The sequence below is a fragment of the Prinia subflava genome, chromosome 2, assembly GCF_021018805.1.
Source record: "Prinia subflava isolate CZ2003 ecotype Zambia chromosome 2, Cam_Psub_1.2, whole genome shotgun sequence".
NCBI classification, from domain to species: domain Eukaryota; kingdom Metazoa; phylum Chordata; class Aves; order Passeriformes; family Cisticolidae; genus Prinia; species Prinia subflava.
Window position 1 is genome coordinate 44,825,088 of NC_086248.1, and position 15,699 is coordinate 44,840,786.

The following is a 15,699-nucleotide window of genomic DNA, read 5'->3' on the forward strand; positions in this document are numbered from 1 at the left end:
AAACCTATTGGCTGGGATCACTGTTTAGAATTTGTTGTCAGCATTCACAGATACAACCAAGATTCAAGCGAGCCTGCACTATGTCAAAATGTGCATCACCAACACCCTTCAGTGAAGCCTTTCATTTACAAATATTGCCCTGCACAGAAACTCTAAATCAAATGAATTCACATTCTTGTTTATACAGGTTCTTCAGCATCCCTAAAAGTACCTATTGAGAAGATTTACACAGGGCACACAAAGCCGATTTTTTTTGTTGTTGTTTTCCTGTACACAGAGAGGAAAACAACATTAGAATAAGATTTTTAAAAACCCACCAAACTACATTACTAGAATTTTGAAGGAGCTAGATACAAAAGTTATAAATTGGTACAGATATAGGCAAAAAACAAATAACAACTGACTTTATTACATGCAGCAGCTACTTTCATACATCAAAAAAGAACAAAAACAATACTAGACAGATCCACTAAACTTACTTTGTTTGAAAAAACAAGTCTAAGATTAGACATCTACACACAGAATATACAGTTACAGTAGTACAGACTAGCAAAAGATGATATTACTTACAGGATCCAAATGTAACACTTCATAAGGGTTGTACTCTTGATACTCTCTGTCTGTTTTGGAAACCTTGTATGCAAGGAACAAAAACAATGCCCAGCCAGCAAGGAGGACTATTTTCCTGTTTGTAAGAAAAGAATTTTTTAAATACACAAATCCACTTGCTCTAGCGCCATTCTAATAACATCAGAAGCCATCTTACATCATTCTTCAAGAAACAGTATTAAAGCAAGAAACTCTACACCAGGTATTAGTATTTCAGTTTTAATACCACTTTTTCTCCTAGTTTTTAAGAAGGACAATTCTCTACCACTAAGTCTCCTTCTGTTCTTTAACTGTCTGTCCTCAGCAGGTATACATTATTATTTCCTATTTTTAAAGGACGTTTTTAACTAGATCCTAGACAATGTGTTAAAAAGAAGAAAACCAAAACATAAAAAGCTGACACAGGTGCATAACAGACAGCAAAATATTTTGAGGGTGGGAGTAACAAGGAACTGATGGATATAAAGCTTTCACCTTCAAACATACGAAGTTATTATTCTTTTATATTTGAGTATATATGTTCACATATTAAATATTTAAATCAAAAGATTGCACTAGCACTACTAACTTCAGTGAGAGAGAATTAATTTTGAACAAATAAATGCATTGTTTACTTTTTATACAGCTGAGACTCACTGGTCTCATGTCTCAGATATTTTATACAGGACAAACAGCATGCATCTTGATTTCAAGCCTTACCAGACAATAATGATTACCTATTAATTATTCAAACATAGCAGATTGCAAATATCTCTTTAGTGACACAAAAGTAACTAACTCCTGCTTTGACTACAAAACAATTTATTTCTATTAAAAAAAAAAAGTAAGAATTGCTTTACTAGAAAGTGATGCAAATGAAACATACGTACTTCACTGTAGGAATTATGTTCTGCTGTGGTTTCAGCAGTCGCAAGCGGTACCACAAACACCTTCCATACACGTTCCTGATGTTCTTTAATCGAATTTGTTCTATAAAAACAGAGAGACTGATTAACCTAACTGACAAAACACAGAACAACAAACATGCTCACCTCACCCCGAGAAGGCAGTACACGGTCAGCTGGAGGACTAACAAGGTCCAGTATTACCAGAGCAAAGAATGGTTTTTATCCATTTAAGTGATGCTGTACATGCATAAACATAAGAAGTTGGTCAGATTACTCTCTCTACCTAAAAGAAATCCATTCTATTTTCTGTGTGTCACAAAGTAACCATCACGTGTGAACCCAGCCTTTGCCCAACATGCACATGTAAACTTTGATTCTGCCACTGAACTCCAAAAGTTTCCCATTTCAGTATGTCAGCAAGCAGGAAAAACAAACAAACAAACAAACAGAATGCAACCCACAGGCAAACTGGTGTTTGTGTACAAATAAAGAGTACAGCAGGAGCAACAGCTCCTTCCTCAATTCAAAATATGATACATTTTCTTCCTCTTTGTGACACCTGCTTTTATAAGCTACCTTAATTTAGGTTTTTCCGCTGAAGGGTAAAAGGAAGGAAGATTAAGGTAACAGTGACTTGTAAGCCATGCAGCTCAGTAATATACGCCTTCAGCAAGGGAGTTTCACTCCCTTGATAGGGCTGGAAGGAAATTGCACTTACACTGTCAAACTCACCATGATGAGACATGGAAGCTCTGTTAAGAGAGTTTTAATAGTATTGCAGAGCTAACCAGGACCAACTTAGCCTTGGTCAAGGAATTCTTTTATATTATGAAAAGTACAGTGGAAAGCAAATAACTTGTACAGAATTTCTATGTTATAAGTAAACTCCTGTTTAGGTAATTTGTCTATCCATAACCTATGCAGTCTGACCCATAATACTTCTGAAGTTAGGATGTCACTGTAATTACCTTACTTGCAAAAGAGTAAGATCACTCAGCCCTTTTCAGACTAAAGGAAAAAGGATCAAGACAAAAGAAATTCATCCTGTGTCAATATACTTAAATATTGCTGGTGAACAAAATTTAAAAGACAATCATGAATGATATAAATACAGGAATTATATTATCAACTTTGATCCAACACATGTCAGTCATATCCTGCTAAGTCCTAAATCTCAACTTAGCACTTCTGACCAGGTGATGCCCTCATGGAATCACAGGATGGTTTGAGTTGGAAGGGACCTTAAATATCATCTAGTTCCAACCACCCGGTTAGGGGCAGGGACACCACCCACTAGACCAAGGTGCTCAGAGCCCCATCCAGCCTGGTGTTGAACTCAATTAAAATAGCAGTTATGATACATGAAGACATTTTTATCTGGCTGATTTCTAGAAGGTAATTGTGGAATACAGTGACAACCTCTGTTTAGTTATTCTGAAGCTCTTAGCAAGTGGAATATGGCGTTGATCTACTTGAATTTCTAAGCAAGCACACAATTCAGACGAAACACATAGAATTCAATTAGCAATCACCAAACTCTGAGGCTGGAGAAACACGACCATTGTGTTCCACACCGACCTTGAGTTCAGATTTAAGGCAGATTAGATGTGAGCACTGCGTGGTATTTTAAACTCTGGCTGATTTGGCAGAAATAGAGTGAGAACATAGATGACATGTGGCCACCCATGAACTAGTAAAGCAGATAAAGCTTTACTAAACTTAAAGCTTGTACAGACCAGGTACTGGAACCAGAAAAAAGTGTATCAGCTTATTCTGAACTACCTAATTATATAGAGTATAGCTTCCCCCAAACTTGACATGGCATTGAACAGTTTGATGCAGTTCCTGAGAAGACTATATTAGTAGTTCCATCACCTCCAAAGACAGAGAGAGATAATCAAGGATAATTTAATCCCCTGCATCTCATTCAACTCTTCCCATGCTTCAAAATAAGCTTCCAAACTTCTCTCACTGTTTTGTGCAACAGATAAAGCACACAAGTATTTTGCAGCTCTCCTGATCTGCAAAGATTGTTCACATACTTAAAACACAAAACTTTCTAAACAAAAAAGAATATGACTAAAACTTGGTTAAGCAATCCCCCACTTAGTTTTACTTATGTAAGGCTTTAGAAAGCACTGTGAAGGAAAAATTCAACAGATTATGAAAACATTGAAAATGCAACACTCACTCCCTACCGGTAGAATGTAAATTAATTCGGCCTTTTGTCTCTGCTTTTTTTAAGACAATTGTAGGAGCTCTCTCTTGGTTCAAAACTAGATTCACCACAACCAGAAGCTAACTGTTCATTAAAATCAAATTACAAACTTAAAGCAAAACTAAAGATATAGAACCAAACAAAGAATTCACATTTCAAAAAAAAAACCCACAACAACCAACCAAACTTGATGCCATTAAAGACTATACTGACAACAAAGTCATGAGGATTAAAAAGCTTTGCAACAGAAACAGAGAAGAAAGTGTTCTGATGATTTTAAATGGTCACTAGACAACTATGAGCCATACTGTGCTGCTTTTATGAAAAAGTTACTGATTGTACTTGAATAAATCAGGCATCAGAAGATCCACAGAAGACACACGTGCTTAAGCCTAAATCACTTATTTCAAATACTGTCAATCAATTCAGTTGTTTGGTGCTGAAGCAAGATGAAACCAACTGTTCAGCAGTTCAACCACATGGACCCAGATCAGCACCTGAACCTAAGTGTTTCTGCTAGGATTTTGATGTTTTACGAAGCTGCTGTGCCTTGACTTCAAAGACCTATGCCACAATGCCCCACTCCTCAAACCTGCCAACTGTCCAGCCCTCCAAGGACCAGGTGACTCTCTTTTCCCCACTCTGCATCCTCCCTGCAAGAACTGCCAGTACCTTCTACCTTACCATGCCAAAAACCGTCCGAAAATGCCTTAGAGGAAGGCACCTTGGAGAAATGGAACACAGTTGAGCACAATAAACTGAAGAGCTGGCAGAAAGTAAAATAAAAATTGACCACTAAATGTGGTTTACAATAATCACTAAATTGAGGTTTTGGAACAGCCTTCCAGTAACAGCTGCAGAAGACATGTTTTGTGACCAGTCTGACAATAGCACCAAAGAAAAAAAAAAAACCACCAACCTGAGCCATGCAGTATGAGCAAAAATTAAGCCCTTTGAATATTTAGCAAACGGAGTCCTGAAACTGCTATGTGGCATAAGGGGACCTCTTCAACCAAGCACCAAATTAAGGCACAATGCTAAGTAGCCATTGCATTTTTACACATGCATCTGAACAACTCTGGATCAAATTTAATTACAATTGATCAAACAACATCAAAGAAAAAACAACTTATTAATCTCTTTTTGATCTTCAGATGGCAACAGTCTCATTTGACTAACAACCCCAAAAGGAAACAAGGCACTAGAAACACTAATGATTGTTTAAAGTTACCTGCTCAGAACATAAACAAAGAATCAAATCCTACCAAAACCGAGGTTGAAGTCCAGACTCCTCAAATTATTTGGAGCTATCCAGAGGCACTTCTTCTGTCATATGTCATCATTAACACAAGGTAATTTGTGCAATTCAAAAACAGGCATCTACTTGGGAAAATGAAGGAGCAATACAGACAGCATAACTCCCACTTTAGGCAGAAAGCCACTGGCAAAATACCACACTAAGAAAGCTATATTCCTACTGTATGCAGGAAAAACAGGCTTCCTGTTTATTTACAGACAAAGTCTGCAATTGCACCAGAGAAAATACTTATTAAGAAGACAACGGTTGCAGGAAAAAGAAAAAAGAAAAAGAGAGGGGGGAAAAGGAGAGAGCAAAATTTAAAAAAAAAAGTAAAGAAGAGAAAAAATTAAAAGAAAATCATAAAAAGAAGAAAAAAATTAAAAAGAAAAGGAAAGAAAAAAAAATAAGGCTTGCAAAGGACAGAATACCAGATAATTCCAGTGCTTAACAAAAGCAGCAACTTATTACTAATGAGCAAGTAAGCTGTGGATAAATCAGATCCTTTTCTCTTTGCCTTTGTCTGACAAAAGGAGCTTCCTTTTTACACAAGTGAATTTACCATGCCACAAAACTGGCACATTGCCCTGCAATATCCTGCAGACCCCGATCACACTGGAGTGAATACCTTACACATTCCTCACGGTAAAGCATTGCTGTAAATATGAATTGTACTTTCTCTGGATCTTAGCTCTGGAATCCATATTCTGTCAGGGAAACAGGTTCAGAGTTTTAAAAGCACACAAGCAGAGTTCTCTTGTTTCTTCTAAGTCCAGATCATGGCTTCCCATTGCAGTGTAAGAGCACTTCAGACAGCATTCTTTGATATGGGATTACAGGGAGACAAGTGTGTGTGGGGTGGGAGGAAATGCTTGTCCTCCAGTCAAAACCACCTCTCGTTCGATGGGCAAAATCCTTCACAATAGTGAATCTCTCCTACAGTTTTAGGAATAGGTATTAAAGAGCCTTGGAAAGCAAAGGCATAATGAACCCATGGGCTTTTGAGTTAATCTCACTAACACTAACCCATGCATCAAGGTACTGTTAAAGCACCCCTCTCACATGAGGATGTAGACTGCCACCTCATTTCTGTAAATAATCTGGGAAAGCACCCATGCTTGCTTTATTTCCCTCCACATTGTTCTTGATGCATCCAGAGTTCCTGAGATTCACAAGAAGATTTTCCCGGATACAATTCTTATTCACAAGGGTTCTCATAAGTGCATATTACAGTAACTCAAAAAGTGTATGTGAATATCCAGCCAAAACTACATCTCAATATACTTTTCAAGTTCAAGAAATATAACTAAGTACTGATACAAAAGAAAACCTGAGTGCCATCTCTTTAATGACTTTGTCAGAGGCCTTACAGAAGTTTAGGTAGATGACATAAGTTGGTATTCCCTTGTTGACTGTTGCAGTCACTTCTTTTGTATTCCATGCACCAAACCATGTATGAGTAGAGAATGTTTAAGCAAACAATTGACTTTTGATCAGAACTTATGCAAACCTCTTGAATATCCAGTTCTTTAAGCCAGAGGCATCTGCTTTTCCTCCATGGGTAATGCAGACCACACAGTTCTTAGGTAAAACAGAATAACCTAACGGATTGGAAAGGGTGGAAAAGACCTCAGGAGATCACCTAATCCAACCCTGTTGCTAAGAGGAGAGGGGAAAAAAGCAGCTGCTCGAGGTCTGGCTGTAAGCCTTTGGAGTAGCTTCAAAGACAGTGCTCACAGTGCCTCTGAAGAACCTATTCTACAGTTTGACCATCCTCATGGGGCAAAAATTTCTCATATCTGTCTCAACCTCTGTTCTGATTTACCAAGAACACAATGGGTAAGGGCACAGCACTCACAGACACAGAAAGAAGCTTATTACAGGTTGGATTTCCCATTTCCAGAGACTACATTCAACCTGTGTTTACAACTCAGCCATGCCTGGCTTAAGTTTGGTTTTGAAGTTCACCCATCTTACATACTTGTTTCCAAAGAAACAGGAGGATACACCCAATCCTCAGGAATGCTTGACAAATGAACCCTACCTAGACCTATTTTTTTTGTTTCAGGTTCTGGAGATTTCAAAAAGTGCTTTAAAAAACCAAAACAACAATAACAACAACCAAAAAGGGAAAAGAAAAAACTAAGGGGAGATTCTTTTTCATCCTTCTGAGAAAAAAAGAGAGTATTGTACATTTATTGTTACTAGAGACAGGGGATTCTAGAAGAGAGAGAATGGAAATAGGTACGGCTGCAATTATACTGAGAAGTTTTAACCTCCAGAATCTTCTTTCAGCTGCAGCAAACAAAAGTCAGTTTTAGGAAAAAAATACCACAAATAAGACTGTTGGCACCAGTATTTATATCTAAAGCATACAAAAGTTTAAAGTATCAGTCAATTTTTATGAGAGCCAAAAGCAAGCCAAAAGCTAATTTCCAGAATACATGGAAGCCACCGGTTCTCCATTATTCTACCTCAAACTGCAGGAGAGAACAGAAATACATCCTAGCTTCCTGTGTTCTTTCTACCTTCAGGCTACTAGGAAAAACAAAGTCACACCATCTAAAATACAGCTCCAGTAGACTCTGTCAAAAAAAGAAATACGAGGAGGTGCACATGAAATACTCTCTGCCCACCAGTTGCAGACAATTCATCCAAAGGAGAACGGTTTTGAAAGAAAATTACTCCTTTCAGCAGGGAACACAGAGTGACACCGTTCTGGAGCCCTAGGAAATGCCAAGATCACTTTAAAACCAGACTTTCACAAAACTCATTTGTAGTGTGTCATCTCTCCACAACTGAACGGAAAACTGGTACCTGTGGAAAGCATCAAGAGGTGCAAGCAACACACACAGCATGCAGGTCTTGAGTAAAGGTCACAGCCCAGGGATACCATGGCTCTAAGCATTACATCTGTTCTGTTAAAACTGAAGGCAGCAGGCTCAGTCGAAAACACTGTCAAGAGTTTCCAGGTTTGCTGGATTTTATTCAGGGTTCTATAGCTTTAATCCTCTAAACTGTACACTTAAGTAGGCTCCTATTTACTTTCAACAGTTATGTATATATATGCATATGCAAAATCCTGGGCTTTTTTCTACTTCAACAATAACAGAAATTAATAATTGTATGAACAACTTATTTACTGAGGTCTTGAACTGAGACTCTCTGAACAAATTTACTTTCTTAAGCACATAACCATTTCTTGGATAACAGATGAACTAGGAAAAGGCTACCGTGCTGTTTCGCTAGGCCATCTCTGCTTAACTCTATTGACATTTTCCTTGATAATGATTATAAAATAAGACTCTACATGGATATAGTATGTTATCTGAGAATAATTTAAAAAGTCACAGGATTAGGAAAAAAACTACACACTTACTTTCAAAGAAGACACTGACAAACTTATAACTTTGTTGTAAAAGCAGTAACCCATCTCTACCAGCAACCAAGAGGCAGGATGGAAACTCGCAGCAAACTCACAAAATCAGCAACTCCTCTGAAGTACTGAGCAATTTCAACTTTATTATAATAGGATTGACTTCTACTGTAAAGCCCCAAATTAATAGGCATGAAGCAAATTAAATTGATTTTAAAGTGTTCTGAAATGCTGTTGCTTAAGTGCAAAAGCCTTCACATAAGCACTAGTGTTCCCATTAGGATTACTTTTAAAAAAATATAAATTAAAAATGGAAAGCACGTTTCAGGACTTTGAATGGACCACAGCAGTAAAGAATTAAACCACCTGATAGATGCTGTCTAACTTTAATGTCTATCATTAAAAGAATTGTCCTCATTACCCTCATTATTTATCTATAAAGAGGTCACGTCCAGGTTAGCCTCTTAACTAAAACATTTATAGCTGAGCAATCTCACTCCAGTTAATTTTCAAAGAGAGTTTTCTCTCTAGTAAATATTCACAGAAATAAGCCAAAAAAATCATGTGTTTTGAGTAACATGTTAAGTATTAAAACCCCAAGCAGTTCATTAACTACAAAGAGACCTGCACAAGACTCAACAGCAAGGCTGCTTTTTTCCAGAGCATGTTTTGCAGCAACTAGATAAAGCGTAAAAAGGAACAAAAAGTAACCTAACTTTCCATTCCCACAATTCCACACATATTTGCTGATCGAAAGATAGCATTTGTTACTAACAGCTTAAAAAAACAGCAACATAAGATGATTCAATATCTTGAAAGTTCACTTCTTTTCAGAGTTTACTTACTCAAGCCTTCTGTTTACAGTCAGCTGGGCACAGTTCCACATAACACTACTGCTAATCAGGCCATTTCCAAGCCTTGTCCTTCCTAATAGTGTACTGTCTCATTTGCACTGACAAAACTGTCAGTGGAACTAACTACAATAACCTTTAAGCTCTATCACCTAAACTACCGAATCCATAGTGGGGCTGCACCTATAGGTGCATTGCAAAACTTTAATGGAATCTGAGAGGAATCAGAAGACCTGAATAGAATTTTACTATGGAACAACACCCACATGAGTCAAGGTTAACAATTTTGGATGAAGCCAACAACAATGCTGGGCTCCAAGATTACACATTCTTAACTATTTGCTTAATTTTATCAGTTTCATGTGGGGAGGAAACCAGAACATATTCAATCCAAAACAAATTTAAACAAAAGTCTCTTGCTGATCACCTATCATTAAAAATGCTTGTAGTCAGTATTATTGTGATGCACACCCTGAAAAACTCTAATGAAGGACAGAATTAGTGGACACACGGATAAGTACCATACATCCATTTATCATCAGCGGAGTCTTTGGTAAAGTCCTCTCAAGGAAGTAAACATATGGAACAGATCCTGCTGATACAGTCTGTGGTTTCCAAAATGCTTTTGAAATGTTCCTCTTACAAATATTTCAGAACAATCCTCTAACTATTGCAAAAAATAAATATGTGACTAGAAGACAGAGTGAACTGCCAATTCTCACAGCAGAAGGAAATCACCAGGAGCTCTGCAGGAATCTGTGTTGGAACTGCAACACATTTCATTAATGGGTAATCTGACTAAAAGGGTGAGCAGTAAAATAAAGCTTCTGGATGATATTAACTTATTCTGGGTAACAAGGACAAGGGCATCCTGAAGAATTGTAAAGATCAAGCAAGTGCACTTCTGAATGGCACATGAAATTGAGAGTATGAAAACTAAAATGCAGTGGGGGCTACCCTAATTCTATGTATACAAAGATGAGCTCAAGGCCGAGCATTACCTCTCAGAAATGCAATCTTGGTGTTGTGAGAACCTGCTCTATGTAAACCTCAGCTGAATGCTTACTACTAATAAAAATCAGAGCATGTGTTTAGAGCATTCCTACAAGAAAAGGAAGGGATTATTACTCTACTACATAAACTGGAGGTACGTCCAACCCTGAGGCTGTACATACCTCAAGTATGATGCACCTCTGAAAGGGTGAACAAGGGCCATCAAACGTATAAAGAGATTTACGTCCAAAATATAATCTACAGATCTTCCAGCTGAGAGAGTAAAGTGCAAGGAGAGGTAATGGAAGGCTGTAAAAAACCTAAGTGACAGCCAGGACTGAATGTTTACTGCCTCTTTCAGTACAGCAAATAACAATCATTAGGTAAACATCAGAAGCAGCTGAAAACAAAGGTGATTATTTGCAGTGTGGGCAGCAGTGACCCCCCTCACACAGGATGGTATGGATGCTATACCAAAAGTTATGGAACCCAAAATCACTGGAAATGCAGAGAACATGCAAAGGAAGCACCATTTCTGTTTGTCCTGTTATTCCCTCCTTAAGGCATTCTCCTCTGTAATACTACATTAAAAACCCCACCTGATCTGACCCAGTACGTCCACTGTTTTGTTTCTAAAGAAGAAAGGGTATTTGAAACTTCATTGGTAAGATAAGTCTTTGCAGAAACCACAATGCTTACAAATATTCTAGTTTCAAACAGTTCATCCAGCCAGCCAGGATAAAGGAATCTCCTGAATTTAAAATGCTTGTAAGCATATTCCTGTAAAAAAAAATACTAGGTGAAAATCTGAAAACACCTCTTAAATCTTAATTGTATACTTATTTAAAAACTGGCGCAGACACTAATCTTTTTGTTCAGGAAATCAATTAGGTACCTGTTTTGTGCTCTTGTAACTGTAACCTGCCCTTGATATTTCTAGCCAGCAGAACCCTCCTCACCATAAAATGGAGATATGTGTCAGGTCTGGCTGGTAACTGAGGGAAGGCCTATAAACCCCACAATGGGAGAAAGCAGCACCAAAAGGGGCAAGGATGCAGCATCAGTCCCAGCAGAGACTTGATCAAATTACTGCAGATCTGAACCCCTCTCCACAGGCATGAATTTGAAACTCAAAATAAAAAAAAATTTAAAAAAGAAAAAAAGAAATCACAACTAACAAACAAGCAAACAAAGAACCCACCAAACTATGGAACCACTATTGATTCCATTCCTTGTTATTTACCTTGCTCCTCTCTCAAAATTCCTGCTCCTTCTCCAGGAACAATTCAGCTGCCCATGAAACCATCTAATCTAATTCTCTAATATATGGCCTGTATATCCTGGTAGTTTAGTGTCATCTCTGTGAGTAGTCAAGATAACCTTGCAGCAACTATGAAATGAACAAGGCGTGTAATAAAACCTTCAGTACACTGTTTTAATAAGCTTCCATAACATAGGATGATTTTTTTAGAAATAAAAGCTATTTTTATGTACACGTAATGAAATATAAAGTTCTTGTAACAGCTTGATCTTTAACTTGCCACAGAAAAGCTTTTCAGCATTTTGTATTCTGGATAGTCTTGAAGCTACTCAACTAATCTCTAATACAGGGCTATTAATTTTATTTTACTGCTAGGAAGCTATAGTGGCTACAATAAAATTACAATACTTTTTCAAAATTCCATGAAAAGACAGGCATTTTTTTCCAAATAATAGAGTAGTTTGAATAACTCTGTGCAAATGCTTTGTTTTGAAAAATATTTTAAGAGATAATTGCTAGGCATTACTAGTGGCATCTCACCATGTTTGCCCCTTCTTCGAACATTTCTCAAAAAAACCCCACCCCTTCAAAATAGCAATGTAGTAGAAAAAATTAACAAAACCAAGTAAAGTATTGCCACTACATTATATTCTGCCTTTAAACAGTCACCTACTAAACTGTATTTTTCTGAATTTGAAATGGTTTAAGTCAACCATGGTACACGCAATCTCTCAAAAACTCAATTTGTATGCAATAACAGTCCTTAAATGCATAACTGAGTTTCACTGACTCTCCTCCCACTTCCTGACATCATGATGAAAGGTTATATTAACAGGAAAGGATAAGCACACATGTATGGGCACAAAATGCTTATATTCACAGATATCAAGTTTTCACACCCTTGCTTATCCACCACATTAGCAATGAGCATGGCATCCTGTCCTTTTATCCTGTCCTTTTATCCTGCCCTCCACCAGCATCCTGTACTTCATCCTGCACTACCAAATACCAAAATGCTGTGAAATACTTTGGAGCAAGGTTAATGAGATTTCAGTGAGCTGTGGGCAGCGACAGGCATCACAGTTAACCCACTTCAACCAATCTTATCTCGCACCAGAGGATTAGAAGCATCACAGAAGATTTTACCTGGAGTGGGAGGAGCAGCAATGCTGCCTCCTCTCCCCCAGCTGCTGTGAGGTACAAGTGCTCATTACTCCACTACAGACAAAACTGAAGTGCTGCCTGCATTCACTGCACTGGCTTGAGTCACATCCAGGTTGCACACTCACTGTTTGTCCTCAGCCAAATAAACTTCATAGCCTCAGTTCCCCTACCTGCATCTTAAAGCAGAGGATTAATATGAGAATCTCTGAGGTCAGCCTCAACACACACAGATGAAAAATACACTAAAAAATACAGAGAAATCTTCATTATTGACACTACTACACAGAGATATCCAGTATAGTGGGCAGATACACAGAGAAGTATGGTTCCTAAGACAGCAAACCTTTACAGAACAACTTTCTCAGGACTTATGATCAAGGTTTTGAATGTGAGTGCCAACTACTATCTACAGAAGTATACAAAAACCCTATTGCTTCAAAATAGCAATACAGTAAAAAATTAACAAAATAATATTAATTATCAATATTATATTATATTCTGCCTTTTAAAAAATCACAGTTAGCTGTGTTTTTTAAATATTTCTGTACTTTGCCCAGCCTCAATACATAAAAGGCTGGAATAGTACTAGGGTTCTCTAACTACATATCCTACTTCCTACAGGCATGGAAACTTCAAAGATTAGCAGGAAATTGCCTTCTTTAACCAGATTTTAAAAGGGTTTTTTTGTATTGACCCAGGGTTCTTCTAAAAGAAAACTTCAGCAACAACAACAATAATAAACACAAACAAACAAAAGCCAAACAAATAATTTTTTTAAAAAAATTAAACACCATAGATTTTCTATGGATTTCTATTATAATGAAAGTAAACTAAATAGCTTTTATCCATATCTTATCAATACTTTTTTCTAGATACAAAAATCCAGCCATTCATCTGGTCTTTTTCCCTTCCCTACAGTAGGTTTTTATGTTCTTAAACTTCAAGGAGGATGATCTACATTCCAAACATAATAGCTCCTACAGTCTCTTTTTTCTCAGAGAAGAGATGACAAACTTGTATTAGCATTATCCTTGCGTGCACAGCTGTTATTCTTTGGGGTTTTTGAAATTTTTTAACATCTTGTTTTGTTCAAGTTACTGTAAAAAACTCAGGACAGATACCTCTATTCTTTCCATCAGCTTTGTAACAAATTATGAATACCCAATACCCTAAAACAGGATAATTTATTAAATGTAGACCTGAATAAACTAAAACAGATGAAATAGCAAGCTTCCAGATACATGTACTTATCTACAAAACACATCACAATCTATGACCACCAGTTTCAGCACAGCTTTATAATTATGTCTCAATCCAGCAGCACAGGTAGAAGTCAAAAAGTACACAAAGTTCAGCAAACATATCAGCATTGTGCAACAACTGCCAGATTATCCAACTAAATTAACTCACCCCTTGCTCTCCATTTCCTTTCTAGATGCTGACGTTTAATCTACACAAGCTTACACTGAAACTTCAAAACAAGTCCAACAACAGGAGGACACTTTGATGGACACTCCTCCACCACTAACTGCTGAGGAAAAAAAAATCTTTTTCTTCAACTCTCACAATTAATTTTTTTGAAAAACAACTTGAAAATTCCCATTGCAGAAAATATCTTTTAGTTAGGAATGAATCTGCACCATCATAACTTTTTAGCAACCACATTTTTTGTTCCAAGAGCAGTCTTTCCAATGGTTTTAGTAGTAATTAGGCTAAATTTATACCAGTGTTCTCCCAAAACAAAGGCAACCCAGACAAAGTATGACTTTTTTTTGTAATAATATATATATATATAACTACATTTTAAAGAAAAAAGTCAAGGATAAACAATATAGCCTGAAGCCATATTCACCATCACCTGAAGCCATCACTAAAACTGAAAGAATCAGTCTCCTTTGCCTTAGTCACATCCTAAACTATCTCAGGCACCCACAAAGTCTTACACAGAAATGAATACACACTGAAAGTAAGACATAAAAAAGAAAAAAAAAAAAAAGGCAAAAAATTTATTTTAGCTAAAATTACTTTCTTCCACTTCCATACACTAGTGCTCTATTTGGCACAAGGGATGGGGAGAAATACAAGACTTAACTCTGTTAGAGCACTACTACTTTGATGCAATTATGAAACTTCAATCCAAGACACAAAGCTGAACAATTAACCTTTCATAAAGGCCTTATTAGCTCTGGAGTGAACACCAAGGAGGTAAAGTCATTTTGACAAATCCGGTTTACAAAGTCAATTACCTTCTTGCTTGGTTTATCAAAGCTGAGGTTATGAAATTAGGGGACAGTTCACAGGCTGTCTAACACACCACAGCAAAACCCTCCCAAATATTAGCATCAACCCCTACTGCAGGATGCAGCGACACTTCGTATGGATTCTTTCAGACTGCCTGGAAAAAGCAGGTTTAGACACTTCGAAAAAAAAGCAGTTCCAATTTTTCTCAGGACTTCAGAGACATAACTTATATCATGCTGTTCTTCCAGACAGCAGTATTGAAAAGGCTTTCCAAAAGTTTATTATAAGAACTAAAAGCAAAATGTTAATGGCTTGCCAAAAACTATTCTACTACAAATCTGACATTAGGTAACACATTTTGAGTTTCCTCGAAGGAGAAAAACAATATAGATCCAGTCTTACTTTCCAATCTTCACTATGGCAAAAACAAACACTGAGCATTTACTAAAACTACAGCACAGAACAAATCCTAAGACGTTACAGGCCACCAGCAATTGCCAGATTTTTGCTATAGTTCTCCCTCCACTGGCACCCTGTCCCGTATCACATACCAGCAATCCACAGCAGCCCATTTGTAGATGGAAGCAGCAGGCACCAATGGCATGTCCTTCCTGCAGTGAGCATTTCACCCTTGTGTCGAGCTGCCTCTAGTCTGCTCTTACAACACAGTGTGGCTGAAGCTCCTCTTCCAGCCCAGTTTTTACCAAAAAAGGAATCTGCCCTGTGTCTTTTGGATGCTCTGGTTTGCACTGCAAAGGGGTCTTGAAGTGAGGAGGACAAGCATCTGATTTGCTTCAAAAGC

The 15,699-nt window shown here is 37.4% G+C and overlaps 1 protein-coding gene across 1 annotated transcript in view; it reads right to left on the reverse strand.

Annotated features, from left to right (window-relative positions):
• The window catches only part of SEC63 (SEC63 homolog, protein translocation regulator), a 57,952-nt gene that overhangs the window by 39,343 nt on the left and 2,910 nt on the right, over nt 1–15,699 (reverse strand). The window contains exons 2-3 of the mRNA XM_063389751.1: nt 1,479–1,578; nt 571–685 (exon numbers count right to left, since the gene is read on the reverse strand). Of these exons, the coding sequence (XP_063245821.1) occupies nt 571–685; nt 1,479–1,578 (215 nt within the window). The remainder of the gene's footprint in view (nt 1–570; nt 686–1,478; nt 1,579–15,699) is intronic.